The 23,476-nt window shown below is 33.7% G+C and overlaps 2 protein-coding genes across 2 annotated transcripts; one reads left to right on the top strand and one right to left on the bottom strand.

Annotated features, from left to right (window-relative positions):
• Positions 1-8,516: 8,516 nt before the first annotated feature.
• On the top strand, positions 8,517-22,870 carry LOC134245539 (protocadherin Fat 3-like). Its single transcript, XM_062727820.1, has 12 exons — positions 8,517-8,746; positions 9,601-9,765; positions 11,480-11,644; positions 13,556-13,693; positions 13,889-14,011; positions 19,206-19,388; positions 19,623-19,819; positions 19,918-20,281; positions 20,489-20,840; positions 21,185-21,234; positions 22,521-22,579; positions 22,700-22,870. The coding sequence occupies exons 1-11, from the start codon at positions 8,671-8,673 to the stop codon at positions 22,568-22,570; spliced, it is 1,863 nt and encodes a 620-aa protein (XP_062583804.1). The 5' UTR covers positions 8,517-8,670; the 3' UTR covers positions 22,571-22,579; positions 22,700-22,870.
• LOC134245526 (uncharacterized) lies at positions 14,102-15,614 on the bottom strand. The gene is made up of 2 exons (XM_062727807.1): positions 15,583-15,614; positions 14,102-14,963 (listed from the first exon to the last, which is right to left on the bottom strand). The coding sequence occupies exon 2, from the start codon at positions 14,946-14,948 to the stop codon at positions 14,211-14,213; it is 738 nt and encodes a 245-aa protein (XP_062583791.1). The 5' UTR covers positions 14,949-14,963; positions 15,583-15,614; the 3' UTR covers positions 14,102-14,210.
• Positions 22,871-23,476: the final 606 nt, after the last annotated feature.

The raw sequence follows: 23,476 nt of genomic DNA, 5'->3' as shown, positions 1-23,476 counted from the left end.
AATAACGACTTTCCTAAGTCGTAATAACGACTTTTTATCTCGTTATAACGACTTTTTATCTCGTAATAACGACTTTCTTAAGTCGTAATAACGACTTTTTATCTCGTTATTACGAGTTTCTTAAGTCGTAATTACGACTTTTTTTCTCGTTATTACGACTTTCTTAAGTCGTAATAACGACTTTTTTTTCCATTTGAAACATTTTTTTAACTTGATCCTTCTAGGAGATAAAACGGAAACGTGCCCGGTATAACGGTGTCGTGTAGCAGAAAACGCGATGATTGTTTAGTTATAAAATTGTCAAAACAGTTGCGCCAGAGTTTGACAATTAATTTATTTATATTTATTATAATCTGTAATTATTGACAATATTTGGACTTGTTTTGTTTACACACTTATAATCTAAATCATTATGCCGCTAAATTGAAGACATCAGTGTTGCACATCGCAGAAATCATTTTAAAATATTATATATGATACATAAGCGCGTGTCGAAAGCAAACTGAAGGGGGGGGGGGGCTAAACCAACAAAAAATGTTTGGGGGCTACTCAGTAAGCCCCAATTATCAATGCCTATGTAGACTACATTATGTATTTCTTTGCAAAAAAGGGGTTTAAATTGTTGTTCAAATGTACTTTTACATTCCTCGAAAATTATCTTACTAAAAAAAGTCGTAATAACGAGATAAAAAGTCGTTATTACGACTTAAGAAAGTCGTAATAACGAGATAAAAAGTCGTAATAACGAGATAAAAAGTCGTTATTACGACTTAAGAAAGTCGTTATTACGAGATAAAAAGTCGTTATTACAACTTAAGAAAGTCGTAATAACGAGATAAAAAGTCGTTATTACGACTTAAGAAAGTCGTTATTACGAGATAAAAAGTCGTAATAACGAGATAAAAAGTCGTTATTACGACTTAAGAAAGTCGTAATAACGAGATAAAAAGTCGTTATTACGACTTAAGAAAGTCGTAATAACGAGATAAAAAGTCGTTATTACGACTTAAGAAAGTCGTTATTACGAGATAAAAAGTCGTTATTACGAGATAAAAAGTCGTTATTACGACTAATGAAAGTCATAATAACGAGATAAAATGTCGTAATAACGAGATAATAAGTCGTTATTACGACTTAAGAAAGTCGTTATTACGAGATAAAAAGTCGTTATTACGACTTAAGAAAGTCGTTATTACGAGATAAAAAGTCGTTATTACGACTTAAGAAAGTCGTTATTACGAGATAAAAAGTCGTAATAACGAGATAAAAAGTCGTTATTACGACTTAATTTTTTTTCTTCATTTTCTAATTTGACCCTTGTAGGCTTTCGTACATGCATTACTTTAACCAACGAAAACGTATTCCTGCTAGCATGAGATTAAAAATTGTTATTTATCTCCATATACATGCATTACTTTAACCAACGAAAACGTATCCCTGCTAGTATGAGATTAAAAATTGTTTTTTTATCTCCATATACATGCATTACTTTAACCAACGAAAACGTATCCCTGCTAGTAGACACTTCGTCCCCGAGATTAATTTATCCATTAATGAATTGTACACTGTTTGTCGAAAAGGTACAAACAGACGCGTGAATAATCCTCAGGAATTTTAAACACATGTCATCTATGCAGTCTTGATTTCCAGTTTTGGTTTAAAATCAGTAGTTCATACAAAATATTGAAAAAATGTAAGATGTCTAACAAAGAAATACTTGAAAATTACCCTTCAAATCCCATGGCTTTTCTATAAATATGTTATATAAAATCTGTAAAACCTTTGATGGTTTGATTACTAACTTTTCTTTTACTACTTACATGTATCTTACTGGACAGTGCTTCTTTACCAAAACTTGGGGAAATCGGAACTGCAAATTATACATAAGGATATCGGGGCATAGATTTCAAATTCACTCATCTTTAAATTGCCTGATCATTCTATTTTATCGATGGAAGTTAGTATCATCGCTAATGATGAGTACAATTTTCTGTAGACAACGAGAAGAATTCTGAATTAGAAAAAAAACTAGGGACAGCCTTCCCCTATGGATGTAATGTCGAAAGTTTTGGGTATCTTTCCTGTCTACAATGTGAAGGGATCGGACTATTTAACAATTCTCAGAGCCTTTGGCATCAGGATGGACATTGATCTTACACGGTATCGTCTTTGATTAATTACTACATGATGTCAATAAACAGTTTTCTGATATATATAAACGACTATTTCTTCCAATCTTTTTTTTTTTTTTTTTTTTTTTTTTTTACACATGAAGGCTCTACAGAGCCTATATATCGAACATCCGAAACTTATTTCTTCAACGTGTTCATGTTCTTATTCGCCTTACAACTATAGACCTGCTGGACATGTCGAGAAGAGATGGAAACTTATCGAACAAAAGACAACAGAAACTTGCATTTTATTGATAAAAATATTGTTCTAACAACTTGTTTCTCTTAATGTTACAATCATGTTAGAGTTTTTCCTAAAGGAGGTTCTTGAGTTATATGCAGATCTACAAAACATTTCTTTTAATGCTGTAGTAAAATTTCGACCACTAAGACAATATAGTATAAAATTGATAGAATGATTAAGGTACATGAGCAACTCACAGATTGTTCTTGCTAGTAAAAGAGTTGTCAGTCTAGAAGGGGTGGCATTTTCTTTAAATAAAACGCCTGTCATCATTAAAATGGCCATAGGAGAGGTAGATATGCAAAATGTCACGGATACAGTAAGTAGCATAATTGTCAATTTTACATTCTTGTGTGAATTACTGTTGCCCTCGAACCGTGTGCTCTGCATTGATCGCCTCCTTCTTGATGCTGTGGCGACTTTAATAATGATGACTGCATTGAGCAATGATATAACGAAAAGAGGCAAAACATAGTTAACAATGGCGTCCATGCATGGCCAAACATTTGTAAGGAAATGTCGATATCTTTCCAAAGCATCGCACTGGGTTACTCCATTCATGTCAACTATTCCAGTTGTTAACAGTAAATGACCGTTGAAACTGATGCTGAAACTAAGAAAGCACATTATAAGTAGATGTGCCTTTTTCTGGTTGCATAGTTGCTGTGCTAAAAGAGGACGACAAACGACGATAAATCGTTCAGCGGTTATGATTACGATCAACCAAACAGAAAACATACTGAAGACGTAAGCCAAAAAATTCCAGGTTCTACAAAGCACATCTACACTTCGAAATACATCTACTCCACTCACTTCGTAAATCCAAGTAGACAACAGTCCGAAAATCAAAACACCCGTGTCTGCCATAGCAAGCACGGACAAATATACATTTACAGTATTTCTCTTAGTGCGTCTGTATCTCAAAATGATAATGGTAAGAATATTTCCTATTATCCCCAACAGTAATAAAAAGGGAGGAATGTATACTTTAAGGTTATGTTGCAATTTCTGAACCCAGTTGTTCAAGACTACGTCATTAAAACCAGGATTTTCCGCTAAAGCTAACATCTCCTGTAACTTGTTGTTAATATTTTCCAGTACAGAAGACGATGCGTTATTGTTTTCTGTGTAATCAAATAGACGTTGTAAAATAACCGACATGTTCTTGTAGTCATAAAATACGAAGTTTTCTATTGAAACGGTCCTGCAAAGGAGATAAATCTCATATAATTGTAAGCTTTTTTGCTATTTTGAGTATATATTACAATGCGTTTACCAAGATTCTTTGTAAAAAGAAAATATATCACAGTTTTTTTAAAAATTTTTCTTTATCCCGTGATTTCAAGTTTGTTTTTTAAGTGCTTTGAATATCACCACCAATATAGAAGGCAATTTTTCAGAGTAGTTTGGAAATTGAACATTATTCAAAGTGTGTAAATTCATGTATAGCAATTACTACCAATTCAGTGTATTTTCCTATGAAGATAATTTTGAAAGTAATTTAAAATCTTTTACATAGTTAAGAGAGATCAAACCTACCTATTCTTGTTCATCTTGCATGTTTGCTGATCTGTTGTCATATTTGTTTATATATTATATATTCAAGTAAAGGTCTCATTTTAATTGGCTGTCTGGAACCTTTGTTTCTTGAAAATATCCACGGAGTCAGAAACATTGCGCATGTCATATACATGTATTGTTGAAAATAAGTGAAAACTCAGTAATGATCTTTAATTATTCAATCAGACATTGTGGTATTTAATTTTCTCCTGTTATTTCCTATTACACGAACATTATGAAACTACTGTTTGAATTATTGAGTCACGTGCACAATGGTATACTTTGAATTTTCAAAATTACTACCTGAGTAAATATTCCAACCTGTAGTTTCGAATGAAGTTCGTTTTACTCAACAATCTTAGTAAACAAGTGATCAGCAGTTTTTTTGGAAATGAAGACGACCAGGAAAAGCTCATTGCAACGCAAGATAATTAAAATTACGTTTATCTAGCGAGTTTATCGAGTAAAAATTGTTTATACTTGCTTTTATGCATGTACGAAAATACATCTCTGCGAGCAGTCTGATAGAAAAAAAAATTATAATATATTGATTATGAATACCAGTATAACATGTATGACGATTCTTTCAGCTTGCAATGAGAGGAAAATCATTTTTTATAAACATACCAAAAGTTACCTTAAAAAATTGAATCAATCTTAATACTGTTAATCACTTTTTATTCGCGAGAACTTTATTTTCGCGTAATTACGCGAAACAGCGAGCTCGCGAAAATTTCATTCTCGCGTGTAATAGTATTCCGAAATCTTACATAGAGGAATATCCACAATTCGTGAAAATTATGTCTCGCTAATAAAGAGTCAATGACTATCTCGCGAGAATAAGGTGTCGCGAAAATAAGGTGATCTACAGTAGACAAAAAGAAATCTTGTACCCTGCATCTCTCATAAAATTTGTATTGTATAACAATTTTATAATTTTGAGAATAAAAAGAAAGAGTCAATGTAAATTACATTATGATAACAAGAGAACGATGGACCACATCGCTCGCCTTAGCATATCAGCTAGGATCCAAAAGTCTCTGTTTGAGACTGTAGATCTACTGGTTTGTACAAAAAAGAAAGAGAAAAGAAGCAGTTGGGACATGAAACTTTTCAACAGCAATAAATAAAATAATGATCCTTGATTAATTCTTTTTGTGGCAACACTGCAATAAGACAACAACTGTAAGAGTAGCTTTTAATTTTTACAGAATTTTCAATTTTAATTACCACGTCAACATCATTCATCAAAAAACAAATAAGACAATTATGTATATCAGTGTAGTCTACATGCATGTAAATATTTTAATCAGACTAAAACTGTATTTGGAGTAGCATTTTTTAAAGTATTTCACGTAATTTTCTATTGTTTAGTAACCATGGCAACACCCGTCATCGAAATCAAAAACCGATAAACAGAATTATGTATCTTTGCGTAGTCTAATTGTGTAGCTAAATTATATTGAAATCAGATGAAAACTGTAGGAGGAGTAGCATTTTGAAAATATTACACAGACATTTCTATTTTTAGTAACCAGGGCAGCACCGTCCATTAAAATCAAAAACCGGGAAAAAAATGTATCTTGGTGTTGTCTAATTGTGTGCCAAGTTATATTGAAATCGAATGAAAACTGTAAGAGGAGTAGCATTTTGAAAGTATTTCACAGAAATTTGTCTTTAGAAACCACGGCAACAACAGTCATCGAAATCAAAAACCGATACACAGAATTATGTACTCTAAAGTCGACATCAAAAAGATGCTTGATTTTCTGATTGACAATATCTAAGTGGTGTTTGGAGACCAGGTCTTCCAACAATCTATTGGAATTCCATTGGGTACCAATTGCGCCCCGTTACTAGCAGACCTATTTTTGTATTCATATGAAGCACAATTTGTGCAAAACCTTATGTGTGAAAAGAATAAAACACTTGTTGTGGCCTTCAACTCGACATTTAGATAAATCGACGACGTACTTCCAATTAACAACGGTAATTTCCATTCTGATGTCGGTACGATATATCCTGGTGAGCTTGAGATAAAAGATACCACAGAGTCTGAAACATCTGTTTAATATTTAAATATTTTCGTTGAAAAAGACGTTAGTGGTAATCTAACAACCAAGCTCTATGATAAACGTGATGACTTGAACTTTTCTACCGTCTATTTCCCTTACTTATGCAGCAATATACCTTCATCACCTGTATACGGAGTTTACATATCTCAGTTGATTAGATATCATTGAGTCAAATGCTGACAGACGTTTTTTCATACTAATTGTTAGTCCATTATTTATACAAGGAAGTGACGACGGGTTTTTCCCGTAACTTCCCGATTATAACAATGAACACACGGCGGGAGTGACCGGACGGCAGGGGATGCTCACTCCTCCATGGTACCTGATCCAACCTCTAATATTTTGGAGGTCCGAGTTTGCTCTGCTCCTATTTTATATTGTTTCATGAACTTTTGATCTGGGGTATTGTTCGTTATTTCCATATGTTTAATTTAGTCTACTTGTGTGCGAAGTACTGTAAAAAACTGTAGGAGGAGTAGCATTTTGAAAGTATTTCACAGAGATTTCTATTTTTAGTAACCACAGCAACACCGTTCATCGAAAACCGATACAGAAAATTAGGTATCTTAGTGTAGTCTACTTATGTGCCAAGTAAAATTGATATCAGACAAAACTGTAGGAGGAGTAGCATTTTGAAAAATTGCTGACAGACAGATGGACGGAAGACGGATATATAACTATCGCATAAGCTCTCTGTCCAGTAGAGCTAAAAATGCACCAATCAGTTCAGTATTGAAAAGTTTACGGAGGGGGGGGGGGCTTGAATTTTAAACTACTTAAGGATGCCTCCATATCAATATATAAATAAATATATATTTGCTGTTCTCCAGATGCTTTAAAAAAAAATATGCCCCCATTCGAAGAGATATGTATAAAATGTACAAATTGGTTTAAGAACGTGTCTGGAATTGGGGGGTAAAAGGTGGGTGATTTCCCAATTTATTAATGTTAGAAAGTGGAGAATTTCTACCAAACAGTGCCCCCCCCCCCAAAATAATCCTGTGCCGTAAATTGCACATTTTATGCATTACGGATCTGTAGCGTTATGGTCAAATACTTTAGACTTATATACATGTACATAACCATAACGCTACAGTTCTGCAGCTTGTAACTTAGAAAAAAAGAAAATCCAACATAAAGTTTCAGTACAGGGATTACAGTCTCTCGAAATCCACGTATGCTATAAAACACTAGACGATCCGCGAGTAATATACCAACACTATTATTTTCATGATGGACTTATCAATATGATGCAAAAGAAAAGGGGAAAAAGAATACAAAAACAATAACAAAAACAATAAAACCCACGAAAACGAAACCTTGACATGCTACTATAATGTATAACGCCTTAACAAAATTTCTCATACTAAACAACTCCAATCCTCGAAATAAAATTAATTTGTAACGCGTAAAGCAGAATATTGTCATAGAGTTAACGAGGAGCAATAACTTCAGTAAGGGTTACAAACCCCTTTGTTTTCACTATGTTTACGAAATAGTTTTAAATTTCAATAATAGGTTAAACTGCATGATTAACAAAGTACGTGATAATTTCTTGAAATATAGGTGTTAAATGAGTTGGGGTTATATTGTGAGGAGGGGGGTGGCTTGTCTCCCTCGCGACCTCAGGCGTTCTTGCACGTATCGCTTTTATTTCAAGATGCATCAAGAATTCGATATACATGTACGTGTATATCTGCATAAACATCACGTGTTTATTTTTAAATTAGGGTGTCAGGCGATGTCAATGCAGTATTTAAACAAGGTGCAAAGTCATTTAATTTCATTTATAATTATAGAGCGAATATCTTATCACATTGTGCACTGCTTATCACATTTTAATCACTTCAAATCTATATAGGGTGTACACTGTATTTCAAAGATCAAAATGAGGGATCCTTTCCACAGGGGTCGGTACATTTTAACATTGCTTAAATAACCTATACAAAAAGATTAGGGGGATGTCAACCCGAATTTGCACGGATCGATTGAGGGAAGAGTGGTCTTTTTTTTACTCGCATTGGTAATATGCGATAAATATATATATTTCTTACAAAATGTCAAATTTCCACACATTCCACAAAAAGTGTACAATTTCCAAATTTCATTCGACCCTTCCCAAGTCCCTTTAATTGCTGTGGCAGCCCTGGTTTTCAGAAATGTTAGAACAAACTAGAGTGTAGAAAATATAGACCTGATCATTCTCATCTTCTTTAATTTAAAATTAAGGTATTTAACAATAATTTCTCTCCCCGTAAATCACAATTTTGATCCTTTTACCGACATGTATAAGATATACTCATCTTTAACCGCATTTTAAAATGATTGACGGAGAATAATACATACATGTATACCGTGCTATTGAATGCTCTAACAATCAGGTGAGGAAAGGTTGACAAACCTCGGGCTCGTTTCAACTGCTCTGAACCGTAAGATTTCAGCTGTATTCATTGCTTCTGAATTCCTTTTAAATATGTTATTTGCCTTTTGACAAAAACTTATAGAAATCGAGTAAGGATCTTTTCAATTAAAATCGATCGAATATGATCAGCTATTACGCATTTATATGTGTTTAAAACATTTTGATGATTTATTTTGATTCTAAATTTCAACAACTGAAATGGCCAGGAAGATAATTTTTTTCAAGTGTAAATTTATTCTGATAGTAATTTTCTGTGTCATACATATCACCAATGGTAAGTTAATATTCAATACAAAATCCATTTTAATTAATTAAGAAAAAAAGTTGTTTGATTTTGTCATGATCAACAATGAAATCGCGCGTTAATTAATACAGAAAATTACAAATCCATTGTTGTTTATTAATATGATGTTTAATCAAGTGAAGCACAAAGGCAATTATACATGTAACTAAACATTTTATGAGACAAACTGCTTTACTTCGTCAATTCCTTTCTTTCCAATTTTTTATGAATACAGTTGAGTGCTGATTGAAACTATGGTATAATAACTGAATAAGGGGTTCTATATAATTATTATATAGTTGTTATAAAAACAAATACTAAATAAATCTTCAAGATGTTTCCTTTCGAAAATATACCTGTTTTTTTACTTTGTGTGAATAATTGCTAGTTGTTTGCGTCCAAACTTTTAAATTTAATTATAATCAATTTTAAAAACATTTCCTAGGTTTATACTATTTGACCTATACTTTCTGAAAGTTCGTGTCTGAGTTTTAGAACACATGTTTTACATAACAAACATTACATCTGGTAGTATGAAGGTGAAAATCTTGTCTTTCAAAGATACATTCTAGACAAGTTTAAATATATGTGGGCAGTACATATTTAGTATTTTAACCAATCTTTACATAAAATGTTTGTACAAATAATAACTATCATCTTCTAATCGTATATAATAAAAGTATAATTTTATGTTATTTATTTATAAACATAGTACTGTCTTCAGAGATTATCGCATACATGCATATTTAGTAAAATATTTTGAATGAATTAACACCCCCCCCTTTACTCATATCCAACTACGTTTGTTTTATTTATCCAGTAATTTAAAACTCTTTCATTTGAAGCATTAACAATCAGCAACTTACCGACAGCCGTCGACCTTCGCGAGGACACCACGGCGGAGACTCTACTCCACACCGTGTCTTACACCGGGGTCACCGCGGGGGACACCGTTACCTGCAGTATGAACACGGTGACAAATTTCTTTATGAAAATTGTGACCGGCTCAAGTGAGTATATATTAACAATACAGAGAGCAGAATCGAAGCAAAAGTAGTCATACGATATAAAATCAATTTTTAATTACTTTTAAAGCAATATAAGCTGCAACTTTGATGTAAAAATATTTTGTTGCAAAATTGTAAATAACAACTTCAATGACAAAAAAATTACGTTAACAAACTTCTGTTGTTCATATTTGCGACGGAAAAACTATTTATAAGCCTTGTTTGCATCAAAATTGCATTATTGTCGTCCTGTACAATAATGCTTTCTTATATAAAACTGTATATTAGATTGCATAAAGAAGTATTTCTTCTGCTTTATTCAAGTCAAATTGATCATAAAGGCTTAAGTTACATAAAATTTATCATAATAACACATTTTAACAGCAAAATAAAATTTTCAAATATGCAGCTCATATTGCTTTAAGTGTTTGTGTACATTATAATTAAAAATGAGAACTTCACTGTAAACAATTCTTATGATTATGTTAGAAGTAAAAAGACTGCTCTTTCGGGCTTATGTTTCTGGATGTCAACCCCGACTTTAAGGCAAATAACCCTCTGCTCTAAATTTTACAATTATTTTAAAAATATTCCTAGCAATGATTTTCATCAACAGCTAAAGAATGAGTATGAAATTGAAAAAAAAAATAGTTTGGGGTATGAGGCGTTATATATTTTTTTTAAATTCAGAAATGATTTTGTCCGATCATAATATGAAAAAAGGAAGGGTAAATATTGATTATCACAACATAAAATTCAATGATGAGACAAATACGAGAAAATACCTAAGTACCTATTAAATTAGAAGAAAGATGTATTTGTGAAACACTGATGACTGTCAAATACAAAAGCCATACCCCACCTAACCCCACAAAAGTAATGAGTTTACAAGGTTACATGTTTTTGCTGACAAACAGACAGACAGAGGGACACACAGGGAAAAAACTATATACCCACCAATCTTAGATTATGAGAGCATAAATGAAATAAAGCCCTAGGGGCCGTTTTACAAAAGGACTTACGACTTAGGACCAAATTTAATTTTTCATATAACGTTTTAATTAACAATCGAAAATTATTTTTAGCTTTTTAAAAGGAATGTGGTAAGATATTTTTACAAAAACAATTTCAAAGAGAATTATTAATTTTGCAAAATTTAACAATGATCTGAAATTTTTGGTCTTAGTCGTAAGTTCATTTGTAAAACAGGCCCCTGCTGCTCAAGTCAGAAAAGGATCACAATTTTATTTATGCTTGACATACATCTTTAACTTCCTTAGAGGATCGGTTCTCCTTTTAAAAATACTTAGTAATAATAATCTTGTGCTATCTTTCAAATTATGATTGTTTGCTCCCTCCCGAAACAGATTTTTTTTGAAAATGGATCGGTTGGTGGGTAGATTCTGTTTCAAAATATTTGTTTCTTGTAAAATAAAAAAAAATTGAAAGATGGCCGCATCTTGATATTACATCGTATAATTGAATATCTTAGGCGAACTTTTAAATAGTGTGTTATGACTTTAGTTTCATAACATTTCTTTTGATGTTTTGGCATGGTTAATGACATAAAGACATAACAGTCTATTCTTATCACATAAATCATTATGATGAAGTTCGATCCCATTTGGGATCAAATTGAACGAAATAATGGGGGAGGGGGGTAATGAGTCGCTAAATCTGAAAAGAAGTTCATTTCTGATTGTTTTATTCTTTTTAGCTAATTATGGTGTGTATGTCGTTGCTAACCCGGCGGGTCTCTCCTACCCCAGCAGCTACACCATCACGGTAACCTGCACGGGGTCACCCTCAGGTGGCACCGACTCGAAGAATCTGGAGGTCCATATCACCCAAAACTCGCCACCCTCCATCACCAATGTCCCCGGTAAGGCGTCCTTAAATGATGATGCTCGTCTGTTTTCATAAGATTCAGATATATATTTACATTTATGTTACAATTGTTTTGAATTTAAAAGAAAGATTTTAAAAATCGGGCTATGGAAATAAATCGATCCTGTTTGGAAAGGTCTTGCATGTTTTAAGTCTTTCTGCTCTCGTAAATTAAATTGTTCAAAGTAAATAAACTGCATTTATTTTCACTGACTGAAGTTGAAATTAACTTGTATTCTACCACGATTATTGAAAACATCAAAGGAAACCGGCGGACATTATTCTCCAATAAATCATGAACGTCATCAAAAAATTATCAGATCAGAAACACGTATCAAATCTGAACAATTCAAATGCATATTTGGCTGTAGAATAAAATACTTGTTTAGACCGCATCGATGTGTCGTCTTTTGCAGTATAAACACTGTAAATTGCATCAAGTTGCTGATGAATGTCGGTTTTTATAGCTAAGCGGGGCTATTCCACGGACCTCCCTACACATTAAACAACGTGATTTTAGCAGTAAAACAGGAACATGATTTTGTTATTGTATATTCATTTTAACTGATCAGTACATATTACGAACAAATTTGTAATTTTAAAAGGCTATTTTTAATGTAACGAAAGCTCAAATCGTCTGCATTCTATACACAGGTAAGCAAACAAATTTTACCTCTGGTGTTAAATGAAACAGCGTAATCGAGACATGGTGACCTAATTCGTTTCTCTATAGATTGTAGTTATACATGGTAGAATAGAAATAAAGTCCTTGTTGTCGTGAATGATGCAGAATAACCTCCTCTCTCGGCTAACGCCTCGGCTTTTATCTTTCAAACAACATTTCTCGACCTCGGAGGTTATTCTGCAACATTCACGAAAACGCGGACTTTATTTCTTAAATAAATCGCAAGAAATGAATAAGGTGCCATATAATTTTAAGATGTAAGACACAAATAAACTGAAGTACAATGTATATGCCAACATTAAAAGAGTACTTTCTTATTAAACAATATCATTAAAATTTACTCAAATACGTATTGCAGATGATAAAAAGTCTAAAACAATTGATATAATTATGTTTTAATTGTTTTATCTGGAAGAGCAAATTTACATTTGTCAATAAGAGTACAAAAAAGAAAATGTCTAAATGAAGAAGAAATATTACCCAAGTAACCTTTTAAATGATTGAATAAATGATTAAAACCGATAAGATATTAGCACGTTTACTTAATATTTTTCATTAAACCCGTTGAAAAACATGTTTTCCTGAACATATTTTCTGTTATATATACAACTAGGTGTGAATTTTAATTAAAAATAATTTTTGCAAAAACCTTTGACATCATAGGAAGGAGCTTATACCTTAATTGTTGAAATTGTTCTTAAGGACAAATTTCAGGTATTTACTATAAACATATATCTTCAGATAAAGGTTATACAGTAGCATTTTCCCCAGAAGATCACTTCAAAAACTTCTCCTGTGTAAAGGAAAAAAAAGGAAGAGAAGTATTGATGTATGAATAATCAAATGATTGTCCAACTTCTTAGTTACCTTTTTCTTACATCCAAAATACATGTTTATCAACATGAAAATATCTTTGTATCACACATATGTTACCACCATTTATTGATCCTAAGATCCTCCACTGAATATATAAGATGTATTTTTATTTTTAAAATGTTACCAAGCTTAATATCTGATCGATATATATAAAGACGTGTGAAATAAAGATCTCATGCAAAATAACCTCTCTGTTCTATTTACTAGTAGTCGAAACTATGTCAAACAACTGAAATTAAAATACAAAAAGCGTTATGTTTCCTTCTAAATTTTAAGGAAATAACATTTACCGTAAGGTTTTACCCAGAGATATTAATTGTTGTTAAATAATTATTATCATTACAGCTTCTACCAGTGTCGATAGTACCACCACCGGAAGTGGCGTTACCATTTTTACCATTACGGCAACAGATGCCGAGGGTGATCAGCTGTATTTTGAAATCGTGTGTGACCCAACCGGATGCCCCTTCGAAGTATTTGCCTGTAAGTTTTATAGCACTGATAGCCAAAGTACAAAAGCAGAGATATAGTTTTCTTTTCAAGTGTTAGAATCTGCGAATCATTCAGGCCTTGCAGTGTCCCCAAATGACAAATTTGTGCTCATCATCAATGTTAATAATAGTAACTTGAAGTATAATGCGCGTGCTATTCATTAACTAATGATTGTCTTATCAACAGCGGGCGCCATTTTGACAACAGCTTCTCTGGAGGGAACACATGTTGGCGGATATGACATCAATGTTTATGTTAACGACAGCAGATCAAAGGTCGGACCAAAAGTTCTATCAGTCTCCATCACGAGTAAGTCTTCTAAAATTTAAATATACCATTTACTAAGGACAACCACAAACATGATTTATTTTATTTTTCAACTTTATTCATTGCGGTATATATAAATATATATATTTAAGTTTCCCTCATCCCTATACCCAGCTGAAAAACCACCTAAGTAATAATTCATAAAATACCAGTACCACTGCTAGCTTTGTGTCGTATTTCTTCACTTCGTGTCATCAGATTTGGTAATAAAACCATTGAGTGGCGTGCTCGTGTTTTCAGTTCCACCACCAGTAACTAAATAAAATTTATTGTCAATTAACCCAGCATTAATATTTAGCGGTGTAGAACTATCTGCAGTAAATTGTGCACGGTTACATAGTTTGTGAAAATCATCCTGCATACAGCAGCAGTCCCCAAACTTTGCAGAACGGATTTCACAATGACTGGCGCCATCTCGCCGGAAGTCTTCAACAAAAGAGTACACTCCCTTTATCAATTCGCCATTTGTGATCGTTTTCATTGTTGCCATGTGAAACCAATCTGGTAAACAACTGTTTTTAAGGTAGCAAGAATATGCTGTCCAAACTCCATCAAGGTTTTCGGCCTCCAGTTTGAATTGTACCGGCTCGCCGACTGCCCATTTGTAAGGCATCATGGTTTTACCACCCGTTCCTTCATTACCAAATCGAGAAACCTCAACCCCTTCTCCGCTATGAATAACCTGGACTCTTTTATCCTCAGAAGGGTCGGTATTCGTTTGGCTGTCCCAGACAGAAAAAATTGCCATTTTCTTTCCGTCATAAAGCTCCTGTATGCCGCTGTATCCTCGACTAAATCCGATGACACAGAAATACGTTCCCTTTTGAGATTCAGTGACACAGACTTCGTTACAAACACATTTTACGTTCTGTGGTAAATCAAACCACAAATGAACGGAACGAGCTGCGGAATGCGACATGAGGGTTAACTTTTTCTGGAAAAAATTTAAACGTCATTATTTTAATTTACTTTAACTTAAATATCAATTAAACGTAAATTGTAAATAAAGGTTAACTGACAAGGCCTCTGCAATAGTACGATTTAGCGGATATTCTCACCTGTCTACAGAGTTGCTCAAAATTAAAATAAAATGTGGTTCATTTAATCTGGATGGTAAATATTGTGATATTTTTCTGTTATTAACCATTTCAAGGAGCCCTTCCACGATTATTTGATTATGTAAAACAATGACATTTTTATTTTGGCTTAACTGTCTCTTTTACGCCGAAACCAATAAAATTTATCCTATAATTCAAAATCACACCTGTATCGTGTTCAGAATTTAGAATTCAAGTAAAGCATGACATTCAAAATCCCGTAAAAACAATCCCGCGGAAATTTATACACAGAGTCCAACCAATATGATATTTACTTTTGCTTAACTCTGTATAACATGGAAGTAATTGCAGTGAAAACAAACTGTAATGCAGTTAATCTCTTTTACATGTACAATGCACTCATTTACAGGGAGCGTAGTTATTCACAGGGTTTCACTATTGAAATCTATTTTGAGGATCTCGTAAAAAAATACTTCAAGAAAAAATAAAAATTACCTCGTTTGTTGATTCGTGGCTTCTATCGAAGTCAATAGTGTACAGAGTGGAACGAAAGTGTATATCAAACGAGACCGTTTTATTGGGTGCGTTTAATTTCTTTTCACAATTATCAACATGCGTTCCAAATAGACTTCAATGTAAAATTCACGGTGCAAATGGTTGGACAATAATCAAAATGTTATAGATTATTGCTATCCGTTTTCGTCCGTCGTCGTGCGTCGTCGGTCGTGCGTTAACATTTGAAATTTTCAGCTTCTTCTCTGTAACCACTCAACCAATTTCAACCAAATTTGACACAAAGCATTTTTGGGTGAAGGAGAACAAAAATTGTTATTTTCATGGTCACTGCACCCCTGGGGCCTAAGGGGTGGAACCAAAACCACTAAAATTAAATATTTCTTAAAAATCTTCCTTTTTACTCCTAGACATCAAGCAGTTAAACTGTAATCAGCATTGTGTCCTCTGCCAAAAAATGTGAAATTCATGGCCCAAGGATCAGGGGTTCTTGTGCTAGGGTGGGGCTCTATTGATTATCTATTGAAATTGCATAAATTCTTTGAAAATCTTCTTCTCTGCTCCGGGGCATTAGAAAAACTAACAAAGTACATAGTTATGTTGAATAAGGCTGTCTCTACCAAAATTGTAAAATTCATGGCCCCTGGGTCAGGGGTTCTAGTGCTAGGTTTGGGGCTCTATTGATTACATAGTGAAATTGCATAAATTCTTTGAAAATCTTCTTCTCTGCTCCTGTGCATTAGATAAACTAACCAAGTACAAAGTTATGTTGAATAAGGCTGCCTCTTAAATTCCAAAATTGTGAATTTCATGGCCCAAAGGGTCAGGGGTTCTGTTGTTAGGGCGGGGCTCTATTGATTATATAGTGAAATTGCATTGTTTCTTGGAAAATCTTCTTGTCTGCTCCTTGGTATTAAATAAACTAACCAAGTACACGGTTATGTTGAATAAGGATGCCTCTTCCAAAATTGTGAATGTCATGCCCCCTGTGGTCAGGGGTTCTGGTGTTAGGGTGGGGCTCTATTGATTTTATAGTGAAAATACATTAATTCTTTAAAAATCTTCTTCTCTTCTCCTAAGCATTAAACAAACTAACCAAGTACATAGTTATGTTGAATAAGGCTGCCTCTTCTGAGAATTTCAGGGCCCCTGGATCAGGGGTTCTTTTGTTAGGGTGGGGCTCTTTTGATTATATAGTGAAATGCATGAATTCTTTGAACATCTTTTCCTTTCCTCCTGCTTAATATGCCCATGATCAAATAACATATTTAAGGCCAGCATTTTTTTCATTATCAGGTTGACAAACCCGCCGCTCAAGGTTTAGAATTTTCAGGAAAAAAAGGATTTTTTTCTTTCCGATGTCAAATTTGAGTAGGGATCGAGATTTCAAATTTACGAAGTCGAAGTTCCGGTTTAAGATGAACATGACGGGTAAATAAAGTTAGATCTGCAAAGTTCATAGGTGTTATAACAGTATTACACTTTGGTTCACGTCAAATCATGGCTGACGCAAAATAATCCCGGAATCTTCCCTTCCGATTCGGGCATTTTGATACGAGACTGGAGCTGAATTTTTTTTATGAGATGAAAAATAACATGTAAACTTCCTGTATTGATCAGATTTATTAAAATTTAGGGCGTGCTGATTTTTCTGTATACTGTCAAGAGTGGGGAGTGATTAGGCCCTGGACTAGATTTTCAAGCATCTGCTCGACTTCTGTTAGGGTGGGGCTCTTTTTTTTTATATAGTGATGCATTTCCTTGAACATCTTTTCCTTTGCCGAAATAAAATTGCGTGCTTTGCTGGATGGCTATGTATTTTTTGGTACTAAAATCTTTATAAAGAATGGTTTTACAAGATCTGAAAAGGAAACTTCTCAGAAGTTTGTTTTGAATTAGTTACATCTACTCAAACTTGCGCATTTTTGGTAAGAATATATTATAGTAGAAATTAATACTGTTGTGACACCTGCCCATAGCAGCACCATAGCTTGGTTTAGTGTAAAAATTTATCAATAGGAGTACCATTTAAAATATTTCAGCCGTTCAGAGGACAAATAAAATGCTGACGACTTTGTTGCACAATGATATGCTGGTGAGATGTATTCGTATTCAAAAGTATCTGTCTGTAAATTATATTTTCCTGCCACTAGTTTAAAACTGCCCGCAGTAGCTATTGCCAGCAACATTGTTTAGGTGTCTGTTATAGCTAAGAGTCTAAGCATCATTCTTCAGAAAAGGGTCGCTTATGCATCAGATGTAATGAATAAAACTATGGGAGAAGTTAAGTCCATTTGAGGAAGAAATAAACAATATTCAATAGCCTAAGAAATTAAAAAAATTAACTATTAAAAAGCAAGTATATACAAATATATACTGGCATGTAGCATGCAGCCAAAAAAATTATTTTTACACGTAATTGAAAAAAATGTTCGCCCTACTCCCCAATTTCCCTGTCTTTCTTATGATAGTAATTATAATTTTAGGTACCAAATATATTTTAGAACAATGTCTACACATTCACCTAACACATATTTTAAAAATGAAGATATATTGAAAGAGTTTAAAAGAATTGATTTTTTAAAATATATTTTGATCATCACAAAATTTATATCAAATAAACAAATTAATGTTATATTTTCCTATTTGTAACTATTATGTGTCCAGTGGCAAAGAGTCTGTTAGGATAGCATAAAAAGAAGCAAAAATGAATGTTCAAATGTCAATCAATAATTTGTCCAAATTTTTTTTTTATTCATTTTCTCCTCCTACGGAAGTTTTTCATTCTGATTGTTGTAACTAAATCTAACCAGAAGTCTCTGTCGAGACTGAAGCTCTACTGGTTTGTACTTATAGCAAAGGAAGAGAAAAGTACTTCAGCAGTTGGAAATTGAAACTTTTCAACAGCAATAAATAGAATAATGATCCTTGATTAAGTCTCTTTATGTTCTTAGTGCAGTCTACTTGCATGCCACATTTATATTATAATCAAACTAAAATTGTATTTGGAGTAGCATTTTGAAAGAATTTCACAGAAATTTCTATTTTTAGTAACCACGGCAACACCGTTCATCGAAATCAAAAACCGATACACAGAATTGTGTATCTTAGTGTAGTCTACTTGTGTGCCAAGTTATATTGAAATCAGACAAAAACTGTAGGAGGAGTAGCATTTTGAAAGAATTTCACAGAAATTTCTATTTTTATTTACCACGGCAACACCGTTCATCGAAATCAAAAACCGATACACAGAATTATGTATCTTAGTGTAGTCTACTTTTGTGCCAAGTTATATTTATATATTTATGTTTTCATGTTGTAGACATGATGAATATGTGTACTAAATATAATTTGTGAAAAAAAGTCCAATAAGCCCCGGGATTGAATATTAGGGGGGGGTCCTGTACATAAGTACCTGTGAACTGACATGTGATTTTGAAGAACCTCTTCCTTAGAAAGTGAACTATGAATATTAGTTGGATTACCACTTGTAGAATTAAATCAAAGTTCTTCTAAAATACAATTTATATAATGAGCCTTACAAACAAAGACAATGTTGCTACCTGTAATCTGAATGCCCTAATCTCTATTTATCCGTCTGACAGATGTTAATTCGCCTCCCACCATTACTAACAAACTGACAACCCCTGTATCCGTGACTGAGAACTCTGTGGTGGGAACCACTGTACGACAATACACTACCACTGACGTGAATGGAGGAGTACTGACCTACTCTGCTACCTACAGTCCCGCCTCCGGAGGAACCTACTTCACCATCGAGTCAACAAGTACGGCAATGCCTTGAATATGTCTATTTTTATTAAAAAGCAGCTTTTCCATCCCAAATTTAACTTAAATTGTAATTTGTCATTACAGTACATGTACATGTTCTGTACATTTATAAAATGTTGAATATTATACTATTAATATCCTGTCAGTAAGTTTCTCTTTCTTATTTGCAGCATACAAAACCGATATATGATTGTAAATCTAACCTTCTTTACTTTTCTTCTGAAATATAGGTGGTATAGTGAAGACTGCAAGTTCTATAAATTATGAGACGTTATCTGTAGCAGAACGAACAGTTCTAATCACAGTCATCGTCAGAGACGCAGCGGCAGCATCCGACACGACAACCCTCACCGTCAGCATTATAGATCAAAACGAGGCTCCAGTGTTTCCTAAAGATTCGTACACTCTCGTTACGAACGAGGCTGGGGTAATGTTGTAGACATTTCTTTATATAATACATTGTATGTCAATCTGAAATTGATGATATGAATAAACATTGAGTACATTTCTTTTTAAATTACCTAGGCAGGAGCCTCCATTGGTAATCCCAATTTTCAGGCCATCGATCCGGATACTTCATCAACTTTATCATATAGCACAACATGCACAGAAATAAGTATCGACTCCAGCACAGGGGCTGCCAGCTTCACGTCTGCTTACGATATGGACGAAGCGGGAAAATCTGGTACCATTACTTGTCCAATCACGGTCAGTGACGGATCTTTGACGGATACAGCCACTCTTGCCATTACTGTGAACAACATCAATGACAATACGCCTTCGTTTGGCCAGTCTGCATACACCTTTACAACCACAAACACGGTGGCAGTGGGGACGACGTTAGGCTCTATAGCAGCCACAGACGGAGATCTTAGTTCCACTTCATTCGGTTATTAGCATTCTATCTTTGTGGTTAAAGACTTTCCCCAAAGTCATTGATAATAGCGTCTGAGATCAGAGTCTTACTGCACATACTTGTACTTTTTAAAAATTATTGGAATCTTCATAATCAAGCTGAAAAACGCAAAGTTAGAAAAATTCCTTGATGAAGTAGATATATGTATTTTTTTGAAATTCTAATAGTTTTTAATTTCAGGAACAATTACATACGAATTGAATCAACTGACTCTAGGCGGTGATTATTTTGGAGTTACCAGTACTGGGTCATTATACGTTAAAGCAGCTATTACGTCACTTTCTTCTGGCTCAGCTTACACTATAACTGCAACGGCACGTGACGGTGGCCTCTTATCGGACACCGCCTCCATTACCATCATAATACCATCTACCACTACCACTACAACCACCACCACGGACAGGGCTCAGACGTTCTTCGAGGATCCGCGGAATATCGCGTGGTTCACGGCGGCCATGATTGTCCTTGCTCTTACGATCGGGTTAATTACTTACATGTGCATACGTTACGGATTCCAATTCAAGAAATATCAGTATGTATATACAAGTCTAAGAATGATATTTGTATCAGGGTTAAGCCGTCTTTTAAAAAACGGTTTGCCTTCTCCCGACCCACCTTATTGTTTGATCATAATAGACATAACAGCACCCCTCCTCCCCCAAGATTTAAATTTAAATATACGTGACTACAAACATGTAAATGGAAAAATAATTCATAAAGGACTGATTGAAATGTTCCCTAAAATATATAAATTTAAAAAAAAGCGCGTGTAGTTTTAGGATAAATTTATGTAAAATTTAGAATACATTACATTTATCCTACTAGCTGGGAATATTCTTTAAAGGAATATAAACATGAATTATTTACCTTTCTCAGGAAAACTTACCGATCTCGGCGAGTGGACCAAGACAGAGAGAAGTTGAAAGGTAAACCAGTCTCATTTAAGATGTGCTCTGTAATTCATTCTTTCTCTCTCTCTCTACAAATAAATCTTTCTCTCTCTCTCTCTACAAATAAATGACAAGTTATGTTACACGTACTGGCCAACTTTTCCACCTCTTTTAGGGTTATATGACACTTGTAAGTTGGTACATTATTTCAGACTTGCACATCACTGTTATCGAGTAAGAAATTTTACGCTATAAAATTCTTGAGTAAAGTTCCATAGTGATTAACAATTTTTACTATTGTTAACTAAGATAAAATGTGATAAACTATTGTAAATATTTGTTAGGGTTGATTTACGTGTACCTGTCAGAGATTCGTGCATAAAACATAACATTTCTTAAGATACATGTAGGCAAGCTTGTGCTCTGTGTATTCTGTGCTACAAATTGATAATAATTTGCTTTGCGAAAAAAATAAGGAAACCCAATATTGATATATTTTGTGATCTTCAAGCGATTTTTGTACCCCTACACGTGAACTTGTAGATCATATGTTGATACAACACAAATGATATGAAATTGTAGATCCTTTGTTGATACAACACAAACAAGGGATCAAAATCTTGTCCCTAAAATTCGTTTCATTTAGATAAAGTCTTGTCATTAAAATTCGTTTCATTTATCTTATCCTTTGTATAAATGAAAATGAATTTTATTTTAGAGAAAATCTTTATAATCGTTTTATAATGCCTCCGTAATCGAAGATTCGGGTGTATAAAGTCCTTGCTTTGTTCGTCCATCTATCTGTCTGCAAAAACCGGCTTTAAACTTGCCCATAAGTTTTGATTAGGTGGGACTGTCGCCTTCATATTTCACAGGTGTATTCCATGTGACAGGACCTTTCATTGGGTACCACGAAAATTAACCTTTTGACAGAGTTTTACAAAAAATATCAACCTATAAAATTATCCATTACTTTTGAACATTTGGTGCTAGGGCTTAATTCAAACTTCACAGGATTATTTATTATGATAACACTTTTCAATGGGTAAAATATTTTTGAGCTTAGCCTTAGAGTTTGACCCACTTTAACTTCAACCCTGACCATTACTTTTAAAAAGTTACAATTGTAGTATTAGGGCTTTCATATTTCACAGGTGTGTCTGAAAAGACCTTTCTCTTGATACCAACAATTTTGACCTTGAGATACACTGAAGTTTGCGTTTTAGAAACTTCAGCATGTACCAAAAGCTCTCATACGGGGGCATCAGTGTTTCACAAACACATCTTGTTGATATTGATATCATACTTACTGCTTTTGACAGAATATATTGAAGGCAACTGGAGGCCGTGGAAAGTATGGGACAAACGATGACGTCACTAGGTAAACTTTAATACTTTAAATTGCTATATGTCATCATATATGGACATACGAATTTTTTCAAAGAAATTCAGTTTACAAAATGTTTCCTTTGTAATAATTTTTCTCTCTGTTCTTTTTCAGATCATTAAGGGAAAATGCAATTCTCCCATCATTATACTTGAAGCAAGAATAGAAACATATAAAATCATGTAATGGAATGCCTGATAATTGTTGTAAATATTTTGTTATAATTTATGAGACATTTCAAATAATGTAACCAATATACATAATAGATTTTTTTTAAAGTTAAAATTCTTATTTCCTTTGAAGATCGATGGATTGTTGTTATTAGTCCCTCTCGAACATTTTTCTAAAATGAAACATGGAGTTAACGTACAGTATTCAAGATCAAAAGTCCATTTTACACAATACAAAATAGGAGCAGAGCTAGCACGGACCTCCAAAACATCAGAGGTGGGATCAGGTGCCATGGAGGAGTAAGCATCCCCTGCCGACTGGTGCTCCTTGTCATCATAATGGGAAAAATCTGTCGTCGTCAATTCAGTGTATAAATAATGGACTAACAATTAGTATGAAAAACGTCATTCATAAATTCTATTTGCTGACAAGGTCATTGTATCGACCATAGAACTTACGAAATGATTACTTTAAACACGCCTGCTGAAATTCTTGTTTCATCAACTTGTTTGTCAATAATTTACCTCTTTGTAGAAATTGTTCATACGAAGAGCATTCTCTTGCGTATAGAATCAACTGAGACACATAAACTCTGTATGCAGGTGATGAAGGTATATTGCTGCATAGGTAAGGGAAGTTGACGATAGAAACGTTAAAGTCATCACGTTTATTATAGAGCTTGGTTGTTAGATAACCAATATCGTCTTTTTCAAGTAAAAT

Source organism: Saccostrea cucullata, unplaced genomic scaffold (genome assembly GCF_032062105.1).
Source record: "Saccostrea cucullata isolate Sc308-1 unplaced genomic scaffold, CSIRO_AGI_Scuc_v1 ctg71, whole genome shotgun sequence".
Taxonomy (NCBI): Eukaryota; Metazoa; Mollusca; class Bivalvia; order Ostreida; family Ostreidae; genus Saccostrea; species Saccostrea cuccullata.
This window is presented reverse-complemented; position numbering and strand designations above follow the sequence as displayed.

Excerpts from the sequence above, each read along its gene's own strand:
- LOC134245539 (XM_062727820.1), top strand. The coding sequence starts at position 8,671 with ATGGCCAGGAAGATAATTTTTTTCAAGTGTAAATTTATTCTGATAGTA. Across the intron at positions 8,747-9,600 it reads TGTCATACATATCACCAATG|CATTAACAATCAGCAACTTA; the intron begins GTAAGTTAATAT and ends TTTCATTTGAAG. Across the intron at positions 14,012-19,205 it reads TCTATCAGTCTCCATCACGA|ATGTTAATTCGCCTCCCACC; the intron begins GTAAGTCTTCTA and ends TCCGTCTGACAG.
- LOC134245526 (XM_062727807.1), bottom strand. The coding sequence starts at position 14,948 with ATGTCGCATTCCGCAGCTCGTTCCGTTCATTTGTGGTTTGATTTACCA.